The sequence below is a fragment of the Saccoglossus kowalevskii genome, chromosome 19 (genome assembly GCF_978046115.1).
Source record: "Saccoglossus kowalevskii chromosome 19, keSacKowa6.1, whole genome shotgun sequence".
Taxonomy (NCBI): domain Eukaryota; kingdom Metazoa; phylum Hemichordata; class Enteropneusta; family Harrimaniidae; genus Saccoglossus; species Saccoglossus kowalevskii.
In genome coordinates this window covers 15,277,349-15,300,473 of record NC_140659.1, presented here as the reverse complement: position 1 = coordinate 15,300,473, position 23,125 = coordinate 15,277,349, and the positions used below count along the sequence as shown (strand labels likewise).

Below are 23,125 nucleotides of genomic sequence, written 5' to 3'. Positions count from 1 at the left end.
GTGGTTTGTAAATACAAGGCAATTTAAAACTATAGAAAATAAAATAAATGGTACCCTTTAGAGAGATGAAAAGCACACACGATTCCAAAGAATGGATTTTATTTCATTTCATAAAGTACGATCATACAGACAATTCTATAAATACGTAAAATGCTTCAAGCAAGTATTATCGGTTTCGACCAAACAGAAAGAAATACTCGCAGTGAAAATTATTCTACCATGAAAGGAACAACCAACAAGTATTTTACAGTGCGTTATGTTCGGTTGCGTTTTTAGAAAATATTTGCCCTACAAAAATAGTTGTTAAAACAATCGAGAATATATAATGTTTAAATTGACAAATCTGAGATTTAGTAGTAAACATCCCGCTACACGTTGTTTCTGTGTCAATATATAAGTAATATAACTAGTAGTTGATTGATAGTCACATACAATTACAACTAAAAAAAATCTAATCTTGTTGAGCTAAACATTACTAATAGAACTGTACTCAAACTATCGACATAAAATATAACGTTAAGTTTGTCGTCAGGCATAGTCCCTCCAAATGATGATACCTCAAACAACTTTTGATAGAGGTTTGTAATCAGAACCTGGAACTTTCACTAAAATAAAAGATTTCATTAGGGTGTGTTGTAGTAAATATTAAAGCAATATTAGTAATATGCGTTGGTAAAGTGCCCAAGTTATATAACATTTTGCACTTGAAAAACCTAATCATACTTCAAGGCTACTGACCCATGTGACTTATATACAATATACAATAATATTAAAAAGCACAAGAGAACGTGTAGCATAACATGATGTGTAGCAGCAACATTTTAAGAAAATATATAAAACTCGTGCATTGAATTTCAGAAAGTAATATTAAAACATTTGCACCAATCTCAATTATGCTCGATTTGAAAACACATTTCTCAAGGTTTCTTTATACTAATACGGTATTACAGTGATTTAAAATTGTCAAAGGATTAAACAATGATATCTAAGTAACAATGATATAAGTAAACTGCCATATAAAGGTCATTCCACACCCATAGAGCAGTTTTCACAGAATCGCCATTCCACTTTTAATGGAGTATATTTTCTAATCGCTGATAAGTAACATGATTGGCATAAGTAAGAAAAAGTTGAAAATATGTGTGAAAATGTATACAACTAACATTACGTGCAAATATAAATAGAAAAAGCATTCCTTTGTATGTGTTTAACTTTAAACCATACCCATAAATTTATACAAGTTTTAGATTTCGTATTTCCTGAGCTCGCTCGAAGAACATGTTCATCTAATTAAAACATGTTACTACTTCATGTTAATTAAAGCGGGGGTTGACGAGAACATGTTTGCAGTAAAACCGCTATAAATACAAAGGTCGAAAGGAACACTATACACTCGTTTGTTTTGGAGGTAGATTGCGTGACAAACTCTTCCGGGTAAAAAAATATCTTACAATATTTTCTGACACGGAAAGTGTCATCCCCATATATATGAGTTACAAAGTCGTATTACGTCTTGTTACGTGTTATCATTGTTTTTGAGAAAAGAAAGTAACTTCTCTGCAACTATGGGTATTATATAATAGTTGTTATCACACGGGGTTTCTGTCCTGTTCTAGCTCGTTGATTTTGCTGTATTTTGTTGGTAGATGTGTTTTTCATAAAGGGTAGGTGTTTTTTAAACTGGTTGGCAGTTAAGGAGTATATTATAGGATTTATCGTGCTGCCCAAACACACAAACGATATGAGGAAACTATTTACATGTTCGTTTCTATATCTATCAATATTAACTACAATCGCACCATAAAATGTGACTGGCAAATATGATATTATAAACATAGACATGACTGAAGCGATTACCTTCAGTGTCGAAAGGTCCATTGGTTTGCGTTGACTTTGCTGGCTATTGCCTGCTGCCTTCATAGCTCGTTGAAATGATTTCTCATGTCGATTGATCACGCGGTAGATGTAGGAATATGACACAACCATTGTACACAGTGTTAGAAATACTATGATTACGGCACCTCTTGTTGCGGTTTTTACTTCCTGACCTATGGGTTCTAAATTGCACGAGAGGTCTTCCCCGGCCCATGCCTTCCATGTGGCATATCCAAACCCTGTAGTCCAACATACAGTGATCGAACAGATGGTCACCATCGTCTTGGTGCGTGGTGTAAACTTATCTGCTACACCTATCGCCCTCGAAACACTGATAGCTCCCAAAGAAACTACAGTTGTGACGGTTGAGAAGTAAAAAATAAATATTTGACTTGTACAAAACGGACCTTTTATGTTGATTTCCCCATATAGAAGACTTTTCACTGTTAAACTAAACCGCAGCGATGATGTTAAGATACAAACTAACAGATCTGTTATAGCTAACGATACGAGTTGAATGTTCGCGGAGGTTCTTAGTTCCTTGTTACTGTAGACAATATTACACACTTTAAAATTACCGGTAGTTCCAACCAACGCAACAATGACGAGCATACACGCTGATATTACATCGAAAAATTGTTCATATGGTTTCACACCAATAATGTCCAGTACTTCTTCAGTTATATTTGTTGCATTGATATTAAAATATGGTTCAGTTGAATTTTGTACTGTATTATCGACAAACGCATCGATAAATGTTGCAATACTTTCGAGAGCTGTGTCAGATTTTTTTACAATGGTATCGAGAAACTGTTGAGTGGAATTCGTTGCACTTACATTTAGGAATGTTTCGGTCGAATTTGCTGCCATGCTCGATGAATCCATTAGAAAGAGGTCGGGAGAAGTCACAAACAGACTTCTTGCGGTACGATGATATCGTGAATACAACAGTTAATAGAGTAGAAGTCAACGCTAATGAAGAAGAAGACACCGACGATGCTGTCTGTTTGCTTTATCTATAACTTTAATACTGACCATGGAATGACTTTATATACTATCGGTTTATATTTAAATGTAAATCATCATCGTTGATACAGCGGATTATAACCTACTTGACTTGTTGATAGGCGTAGCAATTATTGGAAACGCCCTACAGCTTATTATATCATAAAAGATGGCTAGTCGGCAATGTGCGATGATCATCATTGGTTTGGATACTGAACGACTAAGCTGAAAACACTGAAAAATATTATCACATTTGACACGTTACTACTGAAACCGTGTAACAGTAAGTAACACAAATATAACGAAGCTATTCTTAATTTTCCTATTTTAAACAGTGTTTCAAACATTTTGCGTCAATGGGTATTGCTTGTATTCGTATTCTCTAGCATGAAATTGCTTATATGACGTCACTTGGCAACACGCTACAAGCGTCGATATAGTTTTGCATTTAGTCGTCCATCAGTGACAATTATATTTTATTATGTTTTAGATGATTAACGTAACGTGTACTCAACTAAACACAGTTTAACTTCAACGATATACGTATTTTTTGTAATAGTCACACGTTTGAAATCATATCAACTGTATTTACGGCTTGAGTTTTAGAAATATACTGTAAACTGGCAAGACTTTAAGAATCGAAACAATATTTTGCACAACATATTAGAACGATCCCAAAGTACTTCGTGACCCAATGGAATTTGAAAAATCGTAATTAATGGAGGGTGACGGTGGTTCCTATCACATTAGAGATTTTTTAATCACCATAATGAGTATATTATTAACAGCCACATGTTGTTGTTTTTTATATTTTCAACAGTTTTGGCTCAAGCATATGTAGATAATTATGCACACGTTTCTTTGTATTTGGTACTTCTAAATTTGAATAAGTGTCAAAGTTTAGAATTGGATATGTGTTTTTCTTCAACTATTGCCATCACTTGGCCAAGCTGGATTCAAACCATTACCTTGCTATTGGTAGTCCGTAACTATAACCCCTACTCTTAGAAGAATTTGGTTGGGATAGCTATAAAAAAAAGACGAAGACGTTTACGGAATACACACACCGTTCTATGATATGTACAACAATGCACTGAATGGAACATTTTGTGTTCTTGCAAATGATACTGCGATGTATCTGGCATCTGTCACTGCCACAAAAATGCACCATAAATATAAGTTCCCCCAGCATAACTGTGTTACTCGATTCATATAATATTACATTGGTTTGGCAGTATTTTCTGTAACTCATGTAGTGTACTGGGTCAGTATCATTGTTAACATAAATGTATAAAAAAAGATAATGTATTTTTCTGCAAAACGTGTTCTAGTCTTCTAGAACCCATGTTCGAACCAAAGACTCCGTGAACCCACGGCTAATCACGATTATATCTGAACTAACAATTTCACATTACATGATTCTACTTTAATTACTTAAAATGACCAGCCATGCACAATGGCTACGATGTTTACATAGATGACAACAAACAACTCTATGTTCGTACGTCCCGGTAGAATGCACTACATTATAATTTAACACATACATACAGGCAGGCATTATTGTTACGATCCCCAACAACCAGATGTGATTCAGTATACTATATGGTTGTCAAAAAATAAATATTTGAATCAGTCACACCAAAATGCTGCCGTGTTGGATTAACGGTTAATTATTGGTTGAACAAACTGTTCAACCATTCAATTAAATTAAATTGTTGGGTTTAAATTATAGTGTTACAAGCTCATTAGTCTTGTGGCGTGGTGTTTATTTTGGATTGTATCACGTACTTGATATAAACGAGTTCAATTTCAATAAAGTACTATTTATTTTAATTTTATATTTATTACATTAATATTTTGCATTATTATCGAGTCAAATGATGCTTGGATTCTGTACAAAAAATGTGAATATGTCTTTTTGTAATTGGTCACATTTGAGCTTTCATTCGAAACACGGCGTTGTGTGTAATATGACGTGCTGGATACTTTGCGTAATTGAAAGTTACTTTTCTGCAAGCTCTTTAATTTGTGTTTGGACTCGGGCAGTTAGTAACTTCAACATGTCGTGAATGTATTTCAAACATGGTTACCTTGGTTACAGAAAGATGCTATATTGTGGCAGGAATTGGAATAAGAATATATGACTAAACAAAGCACATCTGTTGTTTCCTTGGCATTTATTAAAGTATACAAATTCGCGATGATGTGCATCCCCAGAAGCATTATAGAACTACAACGAGTATAACAATATAAACGCTGATTAATTGACTTGGACAGTGAGTCAGTGACACGCACACCAACCGCATCGAGATCACATTGTATTGACTGTATTGAGGTCAGTTTTAAAACTTTGAGTTAATCTCAATCGTGGCTGCTGTACTTTGTGTTGACTATTCAGATGAAAAGGTAACCAGCATAACTGTAAACTAAATGATTCGAATAGTATTAACCAATTACCCAAGTAATATCAAAATTGATTTACAAAATATACCAGGTGATGAGAAAGAGGATATATTGCACATGCTTAGTGTATTAGTAAAGCTCTGACTGTATTTTATCACGCCCCATGGGATTTATGTGAGAAAGATACGACTAATAATAATTTATTAACATGTATACACAGTATACACTTTATAGACACCATTGTATGGTCTATATTTGCAGGTTTATGTGTCACAGATTATTTTTGCCCACATAGTTCCTAATTATCAAGTATTTTGTGGTGACGCCCTCGTTCGCAGTTGGTTGTTCAAAACCAACTAAGAATATCCCCAATTATCCATTTGATAAAACGTGAGCCTATGACAGTGCGTGTCTTACACGAACTTTGAACGAGCCTTCATCGTCACTGACGTAATCAAACAACGCATCACACGCGTTTAAAACCAGCAAATGTTCTAATGAATTGTGTTAACAGGACTCAAATCAATTTACCTTGCAACAACACAATAATATGTCGTTTGTTTTATCGAGATTTTTGAGATGCAAACTGTACCAGAACGATGTATTATATGTAAAAAAAACATGTTGGACTAGAGTGTATGGCTTATCTATTAAATGAGTAGATTTATTCAATGTGCAAATTTAAACGAAATATACGAATACACATTACAAAGCCAAATCCTAGGTTCTGAAAATGAATACCTGAGAGGAAGCTGTTTCCTTAACGCAAAACACATTGAAGTGATGCTGAAAAAACGTTAATGTGATATTGGCTCAGCCATTTAGTTATCGGCTTTTCAAGATTACAATCAACATAAGAATATTGTATTGTTATGGATAATTAAGATCGCTGTCGTTAATTGGGGTATGTCAGTAGGGATTACGTAATAATGAATAATAATTGTGAGAAAATATTGGCGATGTTTTACATTCCTTTAGGGGCAATACGGGAACGTTGATTAAATGTAACATGGGCAGGATAACAATATTCAAAGTGAAGTTGAGACATTATGAAAGAAGTCGACGAAATATTGTATCAACACGCTTGAGCAAATAATAAAATGAAAAACTGACAGTGTATTGTGCTGTAAAGAACCTGACTGGTCAGCACAATCTGTCACATCGGTAAATATTCCAAAAACCAACTAATTTTCATCAAAAAATATATCACCTCTGTCACTTTTTTTAATATTCATCATCAGTTCATTGGCAAATAAACTCAGAACATAGTCTTAGTCTACATCCTTATGAAAACAGACATAGAACGCATTACACATAACACGTCATGTATAGCGTAGGCAATAAGCGTATGCCAAAGATAATCCTGTCTTATTCAATTGAATGAAAAGTTCATAAAATTGCCACTCTTTTCTTTCGTTAAATATTTTTTGTTCGCAAATGCTAGCAAAAGTGAAAAAGTCACTTTGGTAACATGAAAATGTTGTATTGACAAGGATAATTAAGATCGCTGTCGTTAGTTGAGGTATATCAATAGAGATTACGTAAGCAAGGACAATACTTATAAGAAAATATTGGCGATGTTTGTCATCCCTGGAGGCACAATACAGAAACGTTGATTAACTGTAACTTGGCCAGAATAACAATAATCGAAGTGAAGTTGAGGCATTATGAAAGAAAGAAGACGAGTAGTGTTAAAACGAAACGTCGATTAACTACGGAGATTATAATGATTACAAAAGAAGTGAATTATATTCAAGTAATTGCAAGTTTGTTTATGACTACATGCGCAATGACGACATCGACGAAAACAAGATGACTGAAAGGAATATTGTCAAAATATTGTATTTACACGGTTGCATAACTAATACACTAAAAAAACTGACGGGGCAATGAAGGAAACTATAGGCAGTAGATGTATATCACGTACACGGCTATTAGTATTTACTTATATAACCACTGGGTACTTGACAAGCGAATATATACTCGACATCGATGTTTTATTATTATTTTAATACTCAACAAGTCATGTACCCATGAATATAATACTCCAGTCCGTATGATATGTGTATAACACATAGAAATAAGTACTGTTAGCTGTACTTCTACGGCTTCGCATAGACAACGCGATTTGTTGGTGCAATCAGTGATTTTTTACGTGAGATATACCGTTTCTAAAACTGTTAGGTGTCAATTTATAATTATATATACTAAATTCCCATTTTTTGCATAGCGGATACATTCTTCTAGCGATGACAAACCCTTAAACCAATATAAAATATATTTTTGCATATATACAACTAGTGTAAGTCTGCCACATTCTCCAACAATTGCTTCGTCTTCGCAATAAACTAAACACCAAATATCGACAATACAGAATGCAAGTAAACACTTGCTATATAAGGTGATTATTCATAGCCGTGGCACATAACTTAGAATGTAAAACCATGAATGTAATCTGAATAGATTAACCGCTCAATTTTTTAACAGTCTGTTTCTGTGTTAATTAAAGTTTGCTTTTCTGAGGAAATAAATACTCAAAGATACCACTTTTCACATATAAATGTTTGTTTTATTAAGAATACCGCTATAAACAAAACTAGACGATTTGGGGGTGACTTGCAGGCACTGTTGCCGGATGAACAACATAACTTGATAGCTATTGTATTGTAAAGAACCAGACTGGTCTGCACAACCTGTCACATCGTTGGCATACATCATTATTCCAAAATTTTACTAAATTTTATTAAAAAATATATCACCTCTGTCACTTTTTTTTCAATATTCATTATCAGTTCATTTGCAAATAAACTCAGAACATAGACTTAGTCTACATCCTTATGAAAACAGATATAGAACGCATTACACATAACACGTCACGTTTAGCGTATAGAATAAGCAATTGTTCAATCATGTTCAACCACATGAACTGGGTATAGTTATATATGACATTAATTGTAGCTGACACACTGAGAAGCACTCGGATTCTGAGTAGTGATGTTCCAGTTTGCATTTGGAACAAAAACAAAATAATAAATAACAAAAAGTAAACAACAAGGGAAAAACAAGTCTCATTGATTCCCATTGCTACAGCCCGAGAAAACACTGAAGACCAAATTGGTACAAATCGAATCAAAGTTCGTTATAACTTTGGACTTCCATCAATAATGAAGGACTACGCCACTCGCGACTTTTCATGGCTCCGCATTACCCAGACAATTTTTGAAGATGCTACCAAAAAGTACACTGTCATGCATTAGTGTGAGAACGGAGACTTACATGTTGTTGTTAGAATTAGATGTTATCTTTAATTGTCAAGGTATAGCGCTGTCATTTATATTTTCATGTATTTCGGTGAGGCCGCTTTTCGCAGTTATAGCGACATTCCAATGGTGACCCTTTGATAATCCACACCTGCTCGTAACTTGTCATGATCAGGTTCATTCGTATGTTAGGGAATTAGTGATTGGAACAACTGACTGATATAATGATCGACTATGGAAGCGAGGCACCGATAAGTATGAGAGTTATTATGGCGTGTTGAGTACTTTGCGTGATTGGCTATATGTGTGAAGGCCACGCCTTAGAGTCTTTTAACTTCTCTGTAATTGGTTAACAGTTGGAATGTAAATAAAGCCGATCTCGGTTAGTTGTGGCAAGCACTCGACGAGAGAGTCTTGAGGCGGCCGTGGGAGAGTAACAACGCGGCTGAGACCAAATGGAACACGATTCGATTCTCTGTGTGTCTTTGCTCGATAGAAAGGTGGAGAATTCCCCGAACTTAGTACCTCTGACGTGAAGGTTTAATAACACTCGATTTAATCCCTTCACAGTGCCTACAGATATTATTACCGTAAAATAATAAAGAGGCATATGCTCGTTGTGCCGTCGTATTTAAAATAGAGAAATGTTCAGCCAATTAGAATGCCCCTTTTATTTGTTACAGGGATTATACAAACTCGTTTTCGAAATAAACAAACATTACCCATTGCTTCTCAAGCGCTGTTTTCTCCGCGAAAACTATTACTTTTGTTTTTTCCATATATCATTATTATAAATGATGCTTTCAACACAGTGTTTCTCATCGACAAATTGTTTTTAACCTTGAAGCGATTCAGAAAATAACCACTTACGACATCAGTTGTCATTTAGCCGCGAGTACACTCAGAGGATGTTGATTGAATGACATAACATCGTGACGTCATCGTTAGTGCTTCTTTGTGTGGACATTTTGCGGCATTGCTTTTCTTCGGGAGTTTTATGCTACTAGCAGTAAAATTAATTATTTGAGATTGGTGTGCATATGAATATAGCTGTCTAAAATTGCATTAATAGATGCCCATTTGATCTTAATGTTTTGTTCAGATTTGTCTTAATTCCGAATTAATCGTTGACCCATTGAAATTGGCACTGGGAGTACTTCCACGTTTTCATAAAATTAAGCACATTGTAAACAGATACGAATAGACACCTTCAAAGTTAAACACTAAGTGTTTTTTGGAGACACGATTGTGAGAACGGAGATTTACACGTTTAAGTTACAATTGGATGTCATCTTTAATTTTCAAGGTATAACGTCTCAGCTTAGTGCCTACACATATTGTTACCATGAAGTGTCTTATAAGAATGCGGCATATGTTACTAGTAGTTAGTTAGTTAGAATCGACAAGCTCCCAGAGAAGCCAAAAAAGAAGGCAGTAACGACTCGAGGAGAGCTGTACCCAAGAAAACATTGACCAAGGAGCCAACACTGAAAGACAAAATACTCAAGGACAAGAGGGGTACGAAAAAACCACAAAGTCGGACAAGAAGGTTACGAAAAAGCCAAAGTCAGACAAGAAACCACAAGCTAAAAATACCGCCACAAAGAAATCAGAGAAAACTACGGCTAAAAAGCCGGCTTCAAAGAAAACGCCCAAAGGGCAGTGGCGGATCCAGAGGGAGCCAGGGAGGCCATGCTCCCCCCCCCCGAACGCATGACGATTCATATCATCTGGATTACGCATAGCTTCTCTGCGATTTTCGCTCCGTATATCTTAAGCGAAACCCCCCCCCCCAATACATTTTGCTGGATCCGCCACTGCCAAAAAGGTTTCAAAACCTAAGAAGCCGACAGCTAAAAAACACACCACCAAAAAATAAATGATGTACATGGCTGCATCCAAACCAAACGGCCCTTTTGGGGGCCACCACATCCTCCAAAAAGAGAACTACCGTAAACAGAACGTGTGTCTGTATGTGTCTGTGTATGTATATTTACGTGAAACGTGAGTAATCCTCGAAATATACCGTGGCACAGTCCACTGTTTACTACTGTAATTAAAAATAAATAAATAAATAAATAAATAAATAAATAAATAAATAAATAAATAAATAAATAAATAAATAAATAAATAAATAAATAAATAAATAAATAAATAAATAAATAAATAAATAAATAAATAAATAAATAAATAAATAAATAAATAAATAAATAAATAAATAAATAAATAAATAAATAAATAAATAAATAAATAAATAAATAAATAAATAAATAAATAAATAAATAAAGGATAGCTAATAAATCTACCTACATTCGTGGTTACACATGTTACGTGATCGCATTAAGATGAATGTACCAAGTGAGGGCGCTCCCAGGTGGTTTGTGAACGTTATACACCCATTTATATATACACTGATTTGAGCGGGGTGACAGCGCCTTCATGCGACATTGTTTTGGATATTGTTGTTGTTTACGTGACTGGTTTGGATAAGCTTCAGTACAAATCGGGATTCTGGCAAGGTTACTTGGCCAATGAGAATTCGTTAATTTCGACCAAACCTTGCCATCATATACCGGCCAATCACAATATTAATTCATTCACAAATCAGCTGGCGTGAAGCGCCGGCTAATAAAGTATAAAAATAGAGACTATACTCTTTCGAACATATTCTACTTTATTCTGACATCGAAGAAAGTTCTCGTACTCTGTACTCGACATGGCAAACAGCACGTAAATCTACTGATGGAAAAGCGCCACGTAAACAATTGGCATATTGTATGTAGGACTGATGACCTGAATTATTAATGATAAAATCCAACTTATTTTTCAAATTGTAATTTTTGTCTTTATATTTTTCTGAATAAAAATTATTCTATCTCGTCAACAGATTGGAACATTAAAATGAATAAATCTGTATCATTTTTCATAATGATTATGTTACTGTCAGCCATGCTGGGTTCACCTGTCCTGTCACATTGGCGCATTCAAAGTTACTGGACTGGAAAAAAAAAACTTTTCTGATCGGCAAACCATCCATTGCAAGAAATCGCTATGTTGATCACCCGTTATAAAAAGGTAACTATTTGAATAATATACTTGATTAATATTGCTGTCCTCACTTTTGTGTTCTATTTCAAAGATATACAAATTGCTAGGTATCAATAATATGACAAAAGCTTTCGCAATGTACGATGGGAATAATGCATTTAGAAGCCGGTTGTTCAATATGAATACAAATTACCATTATGTAAACAAGTGTTTGTGGACATACTGTTTTAATTACAACCAGTTAGGCTTAAAGGCAGACAGTGTTAAGTATGGCATAGTGTGAATGCAGGCACAACTAAACTTAAAGAACTGAATTTGAATTGATTCATTTTGCTCGATGTAAGTATTATATTTGTACCGTGCATAAGTATATTTATATATAGCAAACAAAAAAATAGATAAACTGTGATGTTCATTATAGTGAATGTACTTTAAATAATCCACTATTTCTTTTTTGCTCACACAGGAAGTACCTAACAGCCGATTGTTAACTACCTTCAAGTTCTAGCATACTCTGGGTTTAATCCAACTGTTTACTGGTTATTCAACGAATACCTTACAGTGTTGAGATAAATGAAAGTAGACATCTGTGTACCGACTTAAAACCTCATTATAATGACACTTACTTAAATATGTATTGAATTTGATGTGTTAGAGTGACTGGTTATTATCATGCTGAAATAGTTAGATTTATATCATTATATAATAATATCTGCAGAATACGCATCAATTTAACATAATAATTCAACAAACCATAACTTGTTGAATATTATTTTGTTTGTTATATGTCATGTAAACACAGACAATGGTTAACTGCACTGCCTAAAGCAATCAGTGACGCAGAATCCTAATTGGTAGAAAATTTATAAATTTAATTTATTGCTCGTCGGCAATACTGATACCAGTCAGGCACAAGTAAGTAATAGTCTGAATCACAGGTAGGAGCTGAAGATTGCGTCATCATACAGTATCCCATTAATGAACAAATTTCACATTACAATTTCATGCTCACAAATAATCCGATATTTATGCTGGATAATACAGTACTAGAAACTGTCAAGTACACAATGTAGTCAAATCAGTAAGAAAAAAATACTATGGACCGTATGGTATACATAAAAATGTGACTACAAAATAAATGTCAGTGAATACAATATTTTATTTACAAAATCATGCAGCCAACATGGACAAGTTGTGAACTTTGAATCTAATCACAGTCACTCTACTAGTAGAGGGACTGTGATCTAATGAAGTTACACAGATAGAGAAAAATGCATCATCATCGCAAGGAAAAATATTTTTTTTTTCCAGGTTATATAATACATTCTCTAATTAATATTTCATTTTTGTTAGTGTACCTGTATGTATTGAAATATGTACACATTACATCTAATTGGTGGTGGGAATTGTCAAGCCAGTTTATAAAATTGTGAACAAATATTTTCGTGAATAACACTGACCCGGGCCGCGAAACTATCTGTTTTTTACGAAAATTTGAAAGTCCGATATACTAAACGAAGTACAGGACGACGAAGCTGAAATATCCAAGAACCAACACATACCAAAACTATCATCTCAAAAGTAAATATTTGTGGCATATTTTTAGTCTAACCGGAACGGAAGTGAGAATTTGTTACTACTCTTAAATGTCCAAACATACTGTGGAATACTTTATTTTCGCTGGAATTACTACTATTTCCCGGGCCGCTGAAAAGGTTTTTTGAGCGTTTTGCTTGAAATTTTTTTTTCACTGATTTTTGATGAGTTTAATGTGAAATAAAGAAAAAAATAACATATTCGCTGGATTTTATTTTCACGGAATCATCCCTTCAGCGAAAATAGCGAAAATAAATTCTAAGCAAAAATAAAGTATTCTACAGTATTTTAGTATAAACAGTAGCCCTCTCCAATTCCCAACGCTGTTGGCGCTGTTGTTATGAAAAGTAGGTTCGCAAGGTCATGTGAGGGACGCTGTGACACGGGACTTGGACTCCATGACAGCATTTCAACTGAAATGGCGTCTTCGATGAATCAAATGCTTTTCTTGTTGGTATTTTTTAACGCTGGTAAGTGCATCTCGTTGAATCATGTGTGTTGAGCAGGTTGGTTGTTCAAGCGAACAGTGTGAACGAGTAAATGGTTGGATAGATTGAATAGGGATCTAAGTACTAAAACTAATTAGAATCACAGAGTCGACTACTCCAAGATTATATGTACGTGTAAAACCACAGTCCCACAGTTGAGGGACTGTGTTAAAACTAAGGGATATCCAAACTAAGCTCTCATTTATAGTAAGGTGAAACTGACCTGACCTGTTTCACGACGATTTGTACGCTTCTCGTGTTTACGTTGGACACAGTCTCTCTATCAGACCATGATCAGACGAAATGTTCGTTGAGATATCGGGTTTATAATGGTACCAGGAACTGGGATTATACCATAGACCGTAGAAAACAGGAACATAAACTTCTGTCTGAGACTAGCCCTGAGTACAGTCGTGTAGGTTGGCCTACTTCCGCTGATTATTCGGCCTGAATGATAAGCTGAAGAAGGCCAACCTACAGGACTGTACTCAGAGCTAGTCTGAGACAAAAGAAAATCCAACTTCCTGAGTGCTACGTGGGCTATAATCTTCATTACAATTAAGGTAGCGAGACTATTATTTGTGTTGAAAATTACGATTTTCACATTTATTTATTAATTGATGAAATGCACAGTAAACTTTCATCTGACAAAGTCTACGTAACCTAAAATGTCATGTAAGTTGGTTAAAATGTAGATTTTCTGAAGGGAAGCAAGGCAGCTTCAGTAGTGTTTTCTAAAATCAACAGCACAGGTTTAATTTGTGTGCCTATAAGTTTCAAAGATTAACTCAAGACAAAGCAATGTTAGGATGTGTTATCAGTAGCTATCTGACACACAATGTATGTTTCCAAACATTTGAGTGGTTTGTCTCCGCCCCTGTTTATTTCACAGATTAGTCATTTGCATATGAATGTGTCAGACACAAGGTCACACAGCCACTGAAAAAAATCATTGATTTTAGTGTTTTCATATGCCGATTTTATCGAACTATAGCTTATCCCATTCCTTTATTTTATTTTGGTTTCCAATAGCCTTACACATTTGGATGCCCCTACACATGTTAAAACAGACCTTGATGGTAAAACAAATTGATTGTGCAGATAAACAAGTTTGAAAATCTTTGCTGTGACTTCATCGACGTTTTCTAGGAGTTTATGTTTTTCAAAATACAAGGTCTTTAACAAAAAATAACGTATACTTATTCTCGTCGGATTAACACCAAATTTTCACAGCTTTAAGGTGACAATGAGAGGAACTTGAATGTGTCCAGACAAACTACATGTTGTATTTCATCGATTATTTACCAATGTGTTGTGGTTTGAGTTGGGGTCAATGCGACTAAAACAGAAATTAAAATTCAGGACACTACTTTTCAAAATGCGTTACTTGAATAAAACTGTCCAGACACATTCAATTTACCAGACTATTGAACAACTAGGAAAAGTGAAAACAAAACTTCTTATCACCAGCATAAATGCGTAATTATTTTTTTTACAAAAAAAGTAATTTTTCACTTTTGATTAAGTAACGCACCGTAGAATGCAGATACGGGCATGACAAACACACTTTTGAAAAGCTTGAAGTCTGGCGATTCCAAAAATATATACTTTCCTGGGTCTATTTGTAGTCGTTTGGTCCCAATTAGAAGAAGAAAACAAGTATGCAAATAATAGTCCTGTTACCTTGAGTCTATAATATAAGGGGTGGACATGTACTATTAGAAACTGAAAACTGCAATTTTTTTTTTTTTAAACAAATGTATAGTCTGATACAAATTTTAGAGTTTGAATAATTGAAATTTTATTTCGATTACAAACATTCATTTTTTTTTATGAAAGTTAGTCTGTTTACAGAATATTTACATTGATCAGATGACGAGATCAAACTGAATCCAATAATGTTGTAAATTTGAAATATATGACTCTGCATTCCAATTTGCATACTTATTGGTGTAGATACTAGAAATTATTGTATTCTGAAACTGCATTCAGTAGTAAATGAGGGTATTGTGAGAATAGCACAACGCAGGCAGTATGGCGATAGTATCGACCAACACATAGTGGTGGTTGATGTGACCCTGTACTGCCTGAAAACCTTATCATTATACATCTTTTTCCTTGAATAGTAATAATTTATTTAAAGATAACAGTCTTAAATGGCACAATGTTTTGTGCCGTGCGAATATTCAGCACTATGTCTAATGTAAACAAAAATAGTGTTCAAATGTGTTGTACACATAGGTCACATTTTCCAAATAAGGAAGACATTCTAATGTCTCCACTTTTGAGCATTTTCGTTTACAGATGAAATATATTCTATTGTTTTGACGTCAGATGTACATGTATAATAATTTTAAAATTAATTTATTTACAGTTTCATTCCTAGTTACCCAGTTAAGCCTGCCAGCGGGAAATGAGAAAACCCAATCACAGATGCTAGACACATTTCAATTATTCGAGTTAGAAAGAGATATTTGTAAACATCATCATCTTAAACTTGACACAGCTTGCTTACAAATCAATTCTACAGTGGACTTTAAAATTGATGTTTATGGTCAAAGCTCAGAGTGTTACGAGGTCAGTTTATATTTTATTGTTACATGTTTATTTCAAATTACGCAATCATACCATGACTAGCTTATTAGGGAAAATATTATTTGTATTTAATTTCAGATTAATTGAAGAAGACTAAAGGGCGACAGTCGTCGTGCAGCGTCCTGTTCGATATGGGACTCATAGCGACGTATACAACGCGTGTAAAATACATTGTTTATTTACATGAAATTCGAACACGCGTTACGCTACGACCACCGCGCTTTAATTACTCTGACCGCAAAAAGTACATCCTAGCAACGTAGAACCTTCTGTGTTGAAGCCCCGCCCTTATAAATTGTCACATCTCAAATTTTAAAGTAAAAAGGGATCACTTCCTCCAGTATTATGATGATAATAATATTTTCACTTGGATTTGTTATGTAAATATTGATATGAAGTATATACACATGTACTTAGTTTAGTACCTTCATTTTAAAGCTTTTATGCATTCGATACAGGCCTAGTATTTGATTGAGAGTTAATTATCAATTCAAATTAAATATCCTCATTGTCATATCTAAAAGAAGAGATAATGTTCTGTTAAAATAAAAAAATTGCAGAATCTCAAGTTTTAACTCATTGAATATCTAAAACTACTGTAAAATACTTTATTTTAGCTTTTTGGGTGTTTTGTATAGAATTTATTTTCACTGATTTTTGGTGAGTTGAATGTAAAATATAGGAAAAAAGTTATATTCGTTGGATTTTATTTTCACTGAATCATTCCTTCAGCGAAAATTAATTCCAAGCGAAAATAAAGTATTTTACAGGACTTCGTGTCACAAACAAAACGTATTGTTAGTAATTATCTAAAAGGAAGTCTGGCAAGGCAAATATAGTTTAAGGGGGAAGTGAGTGATTTCCTATTTTGTAGTGAATCTTATCGCCAGGCAACTGTACTCTCCTGTATCCTGTGGTTTGCTCCATTAGAAGCATGTAAACTGTTGTTGAAAATATATTTTAATTAGTCATCATATTTTTATGCAATTTTTGGTTGAAAAGCAAATACCGTAAAACCATTTATCTTTTGCTAACATTTGATTTTACTATTTTGATGTTTTGAGCAATTAAACTGGATTTTAAATTCACAAACTTGGCAAGGAAACAACGATTTTTATCATTATTCTACAAATTCACATTGATTTAATTTATTGAATAATTAATGCATTTGCAGTACAGGATTCTGTATTTTGTATTCCGATATTGACTACTTTACATAGTGAAATACATTATTGTACATATAATATTCAATATATGATATATTCAGATATCATTCAATGCAATTTAATACTATCTGTAGCGCCTTCTAAGTGACTACTTAAAGTGGCAATGTCCTCTGAACTGTGCAGATTCTACAGTTCTATTAATGCTCTCCTGATTTCTGATAATAGTGTTCACCTTCTGTAAAATACTTTATTTTCGCTTGGAATTAATTTTCACTATTTTTGCTGAAGAAATGATTCAGTGAAAATAAAATCCAGCAAATATACCTTTTTTTTCTATATTTTACATTCAACTAGTCTAAAATCAGTGAAAATAAATAACTACAAAACACAGCAAAACTCTTTTCAGCGAAAATTAATTCCAGCTAAAATAAAGTATTTTACAGTATATAACACACACTATAAGCTAGATATAGTTCAAAACATAAACATGGCTAATGATCAAACTATTAATATTATTTTATTGTGACAAGAAACATTTCACTATAATCAAACATGACACTTAATTTGACAATTGTTTCAATTTACTAGGCTGCCTGTAAACTTTGTTTAGAGTATTTTTCTGTATTTTCATAAAAACATTTTAGCAGTAAAAATTATGGTATAAAAAATGTCAAAGGTTAAAAGTCAATTGGTTAGGGTTAAAAGTTAGATCACATTGTATTTTTTGTATTTTTTCATGCATATTATAACCACCACCACCCCCACCCCACCCCGGTAGCTGGGATACAGTTTATATGCAAATTCATTGTATTCAAGGCGCTGTACGTCACTTACATAAAACGTAAATTGCAATTGACCTCACTGTGATGACACATTGGTTGTGCAATATGAAAAAACGGATCGAAGCATGTGCACTGCGTACACAAGATGCTAATAACCTTTAACGAGCGTATAACGTAGACATATCTCATGAATACTATTTGAAAGTGCAATTACAATTAGAAAGTATTTATTATATTTGGTCTTGACCCCCCCACTCTGTTTACTGTGGTAATTTGAAGTCTGTGCACGCTTTCTATTATATTAAACTGGTTACCAAATTTGTTTCTGTAAGTCTGCATAAGCATAGGCAAGCCTAAATAGGTTTTGATTGTATACAGCGCCACCAGTGGCAAATACTGTGTAAACAAACAATAAGAATAATTATTTAATAATAATTTTTAATAATAATGACCTACAATATAGCACTACAATCGTCACTGAGTCGTATTCAGTATGGGACTCATAGCGACGTATACAACTCATGTAAAATACCTAAGTTGTTCGTAAAATTCGAACACACACACACACACACACACTGTGCGATGACTATAGTGCTTTAAATTATTATCTTTCAGTGTGAAATGATGTACTTGGTGTCTGTCAAGCCATATAAACAGAAGGCAATCACAGTGAACACCACATGGGATACTTTGTTTGAAGTTCAAGAACATAACAGTAGTATCAAAATATGCAGGTCAGTCACTATTTCACAATACATCACATTTCTTCAATAATATACCACACCCCTCACCAATACACTGCACATTTTTACATTACACCATACAGGGATCTCGCCAACCCAACCTGAGTGCCAGTCGCTCATGAATATTAATGAGCTATATGAATATTAATTAGCAATGAATAGTAATGAGTTTGGTCGCAGTGCAAATATTATGTTTCACAATTTAGAAGAGTTTGAATTTAAAAATTAAATATATTCGAAATGCAAATGCTGCAGATAAATTATTGTTGCAATATTAATGTCTATTGTAAAAAGTTAAATAAAACACATTTGAAACGTTTTTTTAGCCAGGAATATTTTCACGATTTTATTTATTCAAAAAATCGACCACGTAATTATTTGGAGTATTGTTGTTATTTATTATTTGTACCATCAATTTCTAAAATGGATATATTCACAGTAATGAACGAACAAATTAAACTTCTGAACTTTCAAAGTAACGACGTGACATAACTTACTTTGTGATGTTATACACCAATTATACCAATATTTCCTCTTACACAGTCATGATGCCAAGCAAAAAATGTTACTTGGTTTTTTTGATAAGAAATAGTAGTAAAATTTGACTTAGTTTTATCATAAGTGGATATTTTTGATCACTCGATCGCTTCGGTAAAAAACACAGCCTGCCATGATGTTTGTGACGTATTAGTTGGCCGGCATGTGTCCTTTGACCTGAAGGGTCAATAATTCCATTAACCAATCAGAATGCCGCATGGTAATGCTGGTTGAATCCGAAGTTTTCCGAATAGTAGTGATCATAAAAATTACATTGCGGAAGTAAAGCTATGTCGTAGCACGATGTATTGGCATTGATTTCAGTTGAAAACTGCACAATGTTTATCGAAAGAGGTGATTAACAATTTTTAATAGATAAAATGGGTCTTGAAAGAAGAGTTTTCACATGAATCGCGATGATAACAGTTCAAATGTATTTTACCAAATCACGCTATGCACTCCGCTTTGACCATGTTATATCGAGGTGAAATTGATTTTGAAAGAATTTTATCTTTCAATCTAAAGACTGTGTCTATCGCAGAAAGTGTTTACTTACAAACAAAGAGATGATAATTTCACAAAATTGACTAGCCGCTACGTATCGTGCGACTAGGTCAATTGTTTACAAATTATAATCCACGACTGGCAGGATACGTGTCGGTCGGTACTTAATTATAATAACAATCAAACAATAGTCCTGGTTGGAAGAATTTCTGTGGTGGTCGCTAATTTTGAGTGCCAGTCGGGGCTGACCACCGCCGACCAGCGTGGCGAGAACCCTGACCATACTTTGTACGTATTCTGTGAACCTTTTTTACATTATACTAGTACCAAACCCCTTCCACAATACACCACACCCTCACCGCATCACAATGTACCACACCCTCACCGCATCACAATGTACCACACCCTCACCGCATCACAATGTACCACACCCTCACCGCATCACAATGTACCACACCCTCATCGCATCACAATGTACCACACTCTCACCACATCACAATGTACCAAACCCCCTTCCACAATGTACCACACCCTCATCGCATCACAATATACCACACTCTCTTGTTCCACAGAAAGCTCTGGTACAAATGTTCAGCTTCTTCACGCCATTGTGCTCAAGAGCGTGCCTACATTTTAGTATTTTCCATCTCTATTTATTATCACATGCCTTTATCAGCATTGTAACAAGTCACCCTGTTACTTAAGGTTGAAAGAAATGGATCTGTTATGTGTTCTCTTAATATCATTTGACCTAGGTCAAAATATAAGGGGGGGGGGGGTGTCCCAAAAGATGTTTAATAGAAGTATGCAGATATCTCAGTTGCTCATCTAATAATGTATTTATGTTTATTTAATAGAAGCACACAATGGGAGTCTTTGTAGTTACCCTGTCTGTATGTGTGTGTCTCTGTCTGTTCCACTGATATCTCAAGAACCGTATGTTGGTTTTTAATGAAACTTGGTGTATAAATGCTCTGGGCTAATGTGCAGATTTGATTAGGTTTTGGTTGATATCCATGCATATTAATTACCTGATTCGCATGATAATTAGTAAATTTTTGGCTTTTTCACTCACTGATATCTCAGGTACTAATCATCACATTTCAATGAAACTTACATAGATACATAGGACGATGCACAGACAGATATGTGAAATATTAATTACCTAATTTGCATAATTAATCAATTTTCAGCTTTTGATATTTCAAGTACTATTACTTCATTCCTTTTCAATGAAACTTGATACATAGATGCTCTCAAACAATCCAACGACCTGATTAATTTTAAGTAAAAATGTGTTAATATTAATCAACTAATTTGCATAATTAGTTATTTTTTGGCTTTTACGCTGATATCTCAAGTACTAATTATCCCATTTCAATGAACCTTGGCACATTGATGCTCCAGAACAATGCACAGACCTGCTCAGCTTTGGGTTAAAATCAGATCATATTAATCACCTAATGTGCATAATAAATCATCATTTTGGTTCTAATCACATTTCAATGAAACTTTGTACATACAGATGGTCTGTGACAGTACTTATCTAAATTCAGTGAATATTGGTACATATTTACTCTGAATCAATGTGTTTATCAAATTAGTTTAAAATTTAGGTTTATATACATCTATAATAATTACCTCATACCTTCAGTTTTCCACTAATTTAGTTAGGAGTAATCTTCACATTATAATGAAACTTTGTACATGTGTACCCTGAAACAATATACAGACATAAATCTATGCATAATAATTGCTTAATTTATATAATAATTTATTTGGTTTAATGTTGATAAACATGCATATTGATTATCTATTATTAGCCCATTTCTGATATCTAAAAAAATCATATTTAAATTGATTGCATCGTAGAGGTGCTCAGGAACTAATTAGACTAAAAACCATGGATAAAAATCAAATGTATTTTCTGTATGTAATATAAATTTTGATAATGTGAATCACATTTTTTTCATGTTATGCATCTCAAATAACAGACAAAAATTAGTTGCCAAGCTTCTTTTTTGAAAAGCAGATCTTAAATTTTGAATTAATTTTTAATGTGTCTCCAATACTCTAATCACACGTGAGTACTTTCTAAGCTTTCTTTGGTTTTCATTATTTTTTTCTCAGTCAAAGATATCACTTTGATATGTCTGGGATATATATGATGTTTGTTAATCCGATGGGATACATTGATGACATCAGTCCCGAAAAAATTAAGGATGAAAAAGACGCTTCGTTTTTCTGCAATATCATAGTGGTTGAAGATCCAGTAGATATTTACCTACGTAAGTATGCTTTATGAGCTCTGTTTGTGGGTTTCAGCTAAACCTGCGATATTTAAAGAGGAACCGCTCAATCCCAGGGATTGCACCAAAGAATCGTGGGACACTATTGTTTATGTTGTTCACAAAGTTAATCTATCTTTTGTTATCCATTGTAATTTTAATCCAGAAAGTTAATTTGTTGTGAGATTAGGCTTAACTAGAAGTGACCCTTTAACAACTTTTGAAGGCTTATTCCAAGTTGATTCATTATCTAAACCTCCACCATCTTGGGAAACCATATTTGCATGAACCAACATATTTTCATGATTTGTAGTTTCCACACTGTGACAGTATGTGAAATGAAACATATATATTTGTGAAAACTTTGGTAGTATTACTGAATAGAAATGAATATTAAGAATACTATAAGCTAGAGTGCTCATTTCAGGTTTTATACATTTTGTTTAAACTATTGTCCAATACACGTGTATTAAAGTATGATGGTCGTTATATATTTGATATGGATATAGTATAAAACATAATCATGTGAAAAAATTGTTTGTATCCTCGGGCGGAGCTACGTCACAGAACGTTCCACGTTGCTAAGACGCGCACCACTGTACCATTTATTTTTATGGGCTCTGTGCGAGCTGTTGTGAAACGCCGGTCGAAGAGCTGGTGAAAATAGCTAAAGAAAAAGAAATAGCACAAACTTTGAAGTAATCCCCAGCAACCAAATTTCTATATGTTGCATATGTAGGGGTAATATTGTTACGCTGTTCAGGCAACTTTCCCCGAGTGCAATTTTTGTAGAGTTTTCGGTTTTCACCGTGATTATTGTTAGGTGCTGAAAATG

At 34.0% G+C, this 23,125-nt stretch overlaps 1 protein-coding gene across 2 annotated transcripts in view; it reads left to right on the top strand.

The window, feature by feature from the left end:
- The first annotated feature begins 13,528 nt into the window (after positions 1-13,528).
- LOC102806658 (heparan-alpha-glucosaminide N-acetyltransferase-like) overlaps positions 13,529-23,125 on the top strand; it is a 29,132-nt gene continuing 19,535 nt past the window's right edge. For both annotated transcript variants that reach the window (XM_085493538.1, XM_085493539.1), the window contains exons 1-4: positions 13,529-13,657; positions 16,050-16,252; positions 18,834-18,952; positions 22,133-22,290. In XM_085493538.1, the coding sequence (XP_085349664.1) occupies positions 13,606-13,657; positions 16,050-16,252; positions 18,834-18,952; positions 22,133-22,290 (532 nt within the window). In that variant the 5' untranslated portion in view covers positions 13,529-13,605. The remainder of the gene's footprint in view (positions 13,658-16,049; positions 16,253-18,833; positions 18,953-22,132; positions 22,291-23,125) is intronic.